The 6,712-nt window shown below is 52.4% G+C and overlaps 1 protein-coding gene across 1 annotated transcript in view; it reads right to left on the bottom strand.

The window, feature by feature from the left end:
• The window catches only part of PRUNE1 (prune exopolyphosphatase 1), a 60,522-nt gene continuing 53,810 nt past the window's right edge, over window positions 1-6,712 (bottom strand). The window contains exon 9 of the mRNA XM_078855021.1: window positions 1-309. Within this exon, the coding sequence (XP_078711147.1) occupies window positions 162-309 (148 nt within the window). The 3' untranslated portion in view covers window positions 1-161. The remainder of the gene's footprint in view (window positions 310-6,712) is intronic.

Genomic DNA, 6,712 nt, shown 5'->3' with positions numbered 1-6,712 from the left:
AATCTTTTGAAACACCCTGTATTATGTTTTTAAAATTGTATTTCATGAAAAGCTTATATCATTTTACATCTGGAAAACTTCATTGAATAGGACATTTCGTGTGAATTTTCTCTCGTCGTTAAGTAGATGGCCTTGCTGGGGGTTCGGCTCGACGTGGACCTTTACCTGTTTGGGATTGTGGGATCGAGATAAGGCGACAGAGCTGGCCGTGCGAGAAGACCACCGTCTGCAGATCGATTCCAACGTAATCGAACGTCTGTCCCTGCGCCTCCGTCGTTCATGCAGGAGCGCGTAGGTTTGCAGCGCCCCCTGCATGAAAACGACAGAAAGTGCAGCATTCATCACAGATAAAGTTTTGCGATTATATAAGAGTATCATTCAAGTGTCTAAGTCCTGGTGTGTGTGTGAGTACATGTGCGTGTCTGCGACGATGTTAGTGTGTCTGTACGTCCGTGTGTGTGTGCATAAGTCTATATGTGTGTGTGTGCGTGAGTCCATATGTGTGTGTGTCAGTCGATGTCTCTGTGTGTGTTAGTCAATGTGTGTGCGTGGTGTGTGTGTGTACACAACTAATATTTAGCTGCTAAATATTACAATATTAATGTGTGTCTATGTGCGTGTCTGCAACTGTGTGTGTGTACGGCCGTGTATCTGTGTATAAGTCGATGTGTGTGCGAGTCGATGTGTGTGTGCGTGAGTTCATATGTCTGCGTGTCAGTCGATGTGTGTGTGTTAGTCAATGTGTGTGCGTGTGTACACAACTAATATTTAACAACTAGGTTACATAATTTTACAATAATGTGTGTCTAAGTCCATGTGTGCGTGTGAGTCCATGTGCGTGTGCATCGATGTGTGTGTGTGGGTCGATGTGTGCTTATGACCGGCTCCAGTTTAACAGCAGAGGTCTCACTCCGAATCAGTCGAGCGGCAATATCTTTTCATCGGTTGCATAACGCTGTGTGGAAGCTACCGGGTCTGTCGCTCCGCACGAAGCTTCAGGTCTTCTCGGCCACAGTCATTCCCTCCCTTCTCTACACTTGCGAAACGTGGACCCCCCTAATGGAGCATCTTCGCCGGTTGGAAACATTTAGGCTGGCCTGCCTACGATCCATCCTGGGTTTAACCAGGCTGGATTGTGTGAGGAGCTCACAAATTCTCGAAAGATCTGGGCAAAGTCCCATCGGTGAGCTCCTCCGGCAGGCAAGGCTGCGTTGGCTGGGTCATGTAGCCCGCATGCCCAGCTACCGCATGCCTAAACAGCTTTTGTTCGGCCAGATCGAGGGGGCTAAACGGGCACGGCATGGGCTAGAGAAATGGAGTGATGTGGTACAGGAGGACGTGGAGCTGAGTGGACTTGCCGATGACTGGTACCAGCGGTGTCAAGATCGGCCTTTGTGGAGGAGGCTCGTGAAGGACGCTACTGGGCAGTTGGAGGCAGTCGCCCTCCAACAACAACGGAGGGCGGAGGAGCGACGCTCACAACGAGCGGAGCGCTGGGTGGCTAAAGCACAGCAAGTTAGCACAGTAGGGGGCACAGGTGGTGCATCAGCCAGTCATCTCAGTCATCTCAGTCAGTCGACCTTTGACACTTGGGTCTGCCCCGTGACCTGCCAGCGGGCGTTCGACACTTCACGTGGCCTCAAGGTGCACATAGCCTGGCACAAGCGTCGTGGTGACGTCACCACCACTTAGTGGCGAATGGCGGTTGTTGTTGTTGTTGTGTGAGTCCACGTGTCAGTCGATGTGTGTGTGAGTTGATGTGTGTGTGTGTGTAAGTCAATATGTCTGCGTAGTGGAGCGGTTAGCGCGCTGCACTATTAACCTGGCGACCAGGGTTCGATTCCCACTCACGGCCAACACCAGTGACGATGATCTGAACCGGTCCTGGGTCTCCCCTAGGTCGACTCAGCCTCAAATGAGTACCTGGTGCGGTGTGTAAACATCGCCACTGGGGAGAAAAAGGCGGTCGGGCGTGGCGCTGACCACCCACCCCCTCATGTACCGTTCCGGCCTTCATAGTTTCTCGCTAACAGCACTTGCCCCTACAGTCTGCTAAGGCTATATGGGGGATCTGTGTCTTTGTGTGTGAGTCCATGTGTTAGTCGATGTGTATGTGTGAGTCGCGATGTGTGTGTGTGACTCACTGTGTGTGTGCAAGTCGATGTGTCTGTGTGTGGGTCGATGTATGGATGTGTGCGAGTCCATGTGTGTGTGTAGGTCGATGTGTGTGTGTAAGTCGATATTTCTGTGTGTGAGTCGATGTGTGTGTAAGTCCATGTGTGTGTGTGAGAGAGTCGCTGTGTGTGTGAGTCGATGTGTGTGTGTGGGTCCATGTGTGTGTGTAGGTCGATGTGTGTGTAGGTCGATGTCTGTGTATGTCGATGTGTGTGTGTGCGTAAGTTCATGTGTAGTAGGTTCAATTCAGGCGCACATTGGAACTTTGGAGGCAACACTATTTATTAGCTAAACACAACGGGTAACTCTTAACATTAGCAGGATAACGACATAGGGTGGTGGTAACCACCGTTCCTAACTTAGCGAACATACGGGGATACTACATTTCTGGACCGGAGACCGAGGATCGTAGATGGTGGCTTCATCCCAGAGTTGACCCAGCAGAACCGCACAGAACAGCCCCAGCTCTCCGTCCACGCCCCGCTTAGAACCACTCCGGCACCACCCCAGGCCATGCCTTCCTTCCCGATCCTTCGGGAAGGCCCGAACCCCAACCACGTGGACCCCCCTGGGGGCCCTGGCCCCCCTTTATCCGGTCACGTGTCCTGTTGGGTTCACGCAGAGTGTCACGGCCCGACACGACCCCCGTGACACCTGCCTGCAGCCCCCATTCTACTACACTACACATGTGTGTGTGTGTACGTCGATGTGTGTGTGTTAGTCCATATGTGTGTGTGTAGTTCGATGTGTGTGTGAGTCTATGTATGTGTGTGTTTAAGTCGATGTGTGCGTAAGTCGATGTGTGTGTAAGTCGATGTGTGTGTAAGTCGATGTGTGTGTGAGTCGCTGTGTGTGTAAGTCGATGTGTGTGTGTACATCGATGTGTGTGTAAGTCCATGTGTGTGTGTAGTTCGATGTGTGAGTCTATGGATGTGTGTAAGTCGATGTGTGTGTCGCTGTGTGTATGTCGATATTTGTGTGTATAAGTCGATGTGTGTGTGTGAGTCGATGTGTGTTTGAGTCCATATGCGTGTGCGTGACAGTCGCTGTGTTTGTGTGTGTAAGCCCATGTGTTTGTGTGCGTGAGTCGATGTGTGTGTGTGTGAGTCGATGTGTGTACGTTGATGTGTGTGTGCATCGATCTATGTGTGTTTCTGAGTTGATGTGTGTATGTGAAAGTCGATGTGTGTCAGTCGATGTGTGTGTGTGAGTCAATGTGTGTAAGTCGATGTGTGTGTGTGGCTCTATGTGCGTGTGTGAGTCCGGCAAAACAACCTCCTACCTTCCTCGCGGTGCCGGACGGGCAACACTGTCGTGGGCAGTGCTGTGTGGGGAGGTCCAATGCCCATTGGCCTCTCCCCTCATGGCGTCTGTGACCACCACAGTGGCTAAACGGGGGCTCTGGACGGGTGCGAGGGGCTAGTAACCCCTCCACCTTCAATTAATTACCACTAAACTACGATATAAACATAAACATGAAACAAATAAGCTTGTGCCTGAGGCCCTGGGGGGACAGGCTTTTATGACGTCTCCTGGCCAAACCCCATTTGGCGGAGCCAGGAGATTGAATCTTCACCCTCGGGGCTCCTCCAGAAACAACGAAAAACCATTGCGGATGGCCACGTGGAATGTTCGAACGCTCGATGTGTGTGTGTGTGAGTCGATGTGTGTACGTTGATGTGTGTGTGCATCGATCTATGTGTGTTTCTGAGTTGATGTGTGTATGTGAAAGTCGATGTGTGTCAGTCGATGTGTGTGTGTGAGTCAATGTGTGTAAGTCGATGTGTGTGTGTGGCTCTATGTGCGTGTGTGAGTCCGGCAAAACAACCTCCTACCTTCCTCGCGGTGCCGGACGGGCAACACTGTCGTGGGCAGTGCTGTGTGGGGAGGTCCAATGCCCATTGGCCTCTCCCCTCATGGCGTCTGTGACCACCACAGTGGCTAAACGGGGGCTCTGGACGGGTGCGAGGGGCTAGTAACCCCTCCACCTTCAATTAATTACCACTAAACTACGATATAAACATAAACATGAAACAAATAAGCTTGTGCCTGAGGCCCTGGGGGGACAGGCTTTTATGACGTCTCCTGGCCAAACCCCATTTGGCGGAGCCAGGAGATTGAATCTTCACCCTCGGGGCTCCTCCAGAAACAACGAAAAACCATTGCGGATGGCCACGTGGAATGTTCGAACGCTCACTGCGGAGGAGAGGCTGACACTCCTTTGTCGGGAGCTGGACCGGTACCGCCTGGATCTCTGTGGCATTCAGGAGGTCCGGTGGACCGGTTCTGGCTCCTGCCACCATGATGGGTGGACAGTCCTCCACTCGGGGCAGGAGACTGCCAAACAACAGGGTGTGGCTCTTCTTCTGAACAAAAGAATGAAGGGGGTGTGGGAGCGTGGCGGTGAGGTGTGGGAAGCTGTAAGCCCCAGGATACTTTGGGCTCGCCTTCCCATCAACCCGAGGCAAGGAGTGGTGGTCGTGGTTACTTATGCCCCCACCGAAGACGAACATCCGTGGAGGGATGCAGGCAAAGCCGATGAGTCAGATGCCTTCTATGACCTCCTGTCACAGGTGCTGGCTAAAGTGGCCACTCGGGACAGAGTCATCTTGTTGGGTGACTTCAATGCCCGAGTTGGTCATGATGCTGGCACCTGGTCTGGAGTGATTGGAAGGCATGGGCCAGATCAGCTCAATAACAACGGTAGGAGGCTGCTAGATTTTTGTGCAGCCCATGGGCTTGTAATTACCAACACGCTCTTCCGGCATCGGCGCATCCACACAACATCATGGATGCATGCCGGGTCCAAGCAAGAACATCTGCTGGACTACATAGTGACGGACCAGCGGATGCGAGCCCATGTCCTTGACACCAGGACCTACCGTGGAGCTGATCTGCCCTCTGACCATCGACTAGTCATCTGTAAGATGCGCCTGCCATTCTTCCACTCCGGTGGTGGGTGTACACCCAGGACCCCATTCCAACCAAAAGTAGCCTGGTCTCAGTTAGCTGATGAAAGTTGCAAGCGAGAATTTCATCATCGCTTGCAGCTGGGGTTGGCATCATCCCCACTCCTCCTGATGTCGAGGGTAAATGGGCGAAGTTTAGGACTGACTCATGCAGCTGCAATGGCTGCTTTGGGTATGCGGTCCAGACCTCCCCAGAAACCCTGGCTGACAGAGGAGGTGTTCAGGTTAATTGAGAAAAGTGACAGGCCCACTCTCATCGGCTACAGCATCCCACATCAGAGAATGAGGTTTACCGCAGCCTTCGCTCGGAGGTTCGGAGAGCCGTAAGGCGCTGCAAGGATGGGTGGTGGTCGCGGGTTGCTGAGGAGATGGAGTCTGCCTCAGTGGCCCGCGATCACAAATCACTATTTAACTCCATCAAAAAAGTAACCTGCAGCGCCACACCTATTACCATCATTAGGGGAAAAAACGGTGATCCAATCTCTGACCCCCAGGAACAGGTTTGCAGATTTGCTGAGCATTTCTGTGAGGTCCTGGGGGAGGGAAAATCTCTCAGTCAGGAAAACATCATGGCACAAAGTGGGGATAACCCTGCTGAGGCTGCGGTGCCTCAAATAATGGAAGAGGTCACCCCCTGTGAGTGGCTGGCTGAGGTGCCATCTGTTGAGGAAGTACTGAAGGCGATCCGGAGTCTGAGACCAGGAAAGGCACTGGGCAGAGATGATCTCCCAAGCGAAATGCTGAGGGAGGGTGGCGTTTGTGCACAGACTGCCCTATATGACATCATAACAACAGTCTGGACCACTGACGGGTTCCGCAGGATTGAAGGATGCCCTGGTGGTCCCCCTCTTTAAGAAGGGGGACCGCACAGACTGTAACAACTACAGGGGAATCTCACTCCTCAGTGTGCCGGGAAAGGTCTGGCAAGGATTATTCAACATCGCCTTGCTAGGCACGCTGAGGAGAGGCTTGCAGAACCCCAATGCGGTTTCAGGAAAGGGCGGTCCTGCACAGATGCCATATTTTCTGTCCGTCTGCTACAGCAGAGGTGTAGGGAATTCCAACAATATCTACATCTCTGCTTTATTGACCTGGTCAAGGCCTATGATACCATCAGTAGGCCTGGGCTCTGGGTTGTTCTTCGTGCTTTCGGAGTCCCTGACCCTCTGCTCACGATCATTAAGGACCTTCATGATGGTGAGCGGGCCCGGGTAAAACTACGTGGCCGGGAGTTGGAGCCTTTCCCTGTACACCTTGGGGTGCGACAGGGATGTCCTTTGGCTCCCACATTATTTAACATCTATTTCGACTGCGTAGTTCGTGAAGCCTTCAATAACTGTACCGGGGGAATTTCCATTTGGTACAGATATAATGGGAGGCAGATCGACGCCCGGGTGCAATCAAGGGATGGCTCCATATTGGTCAACCACGTTATGTATGCCGATGATTTGGTAATAGCTGCTCATTCAGAAGAGGAGTTGGAGACGCTGCTGCTGAGACTGGAGCGTGCCACTAAGAGGTGGAGCCTTACCATCAGCCCCACCAAAACTAAGCACCTGCCTGGGTAT

The sequence above is a fragment of the Lampetra fluviatilis genome, chromosome 3 (assembly GCF_964198595.1).
Source record: "Lampetra fluviatilis chromosome 3, kcLamFluv1.1, whole genome shotgun sequence".
NCBI lineage: Eukaryota > Metazoa > Chordata > Hyperoartia > Petromyzontiformes > Petromyzontidae > Lampetra > Lampetra fluviatilis.
This window is presented reverse-complemented; position numbering and strand designations above follow the sequence as displayed.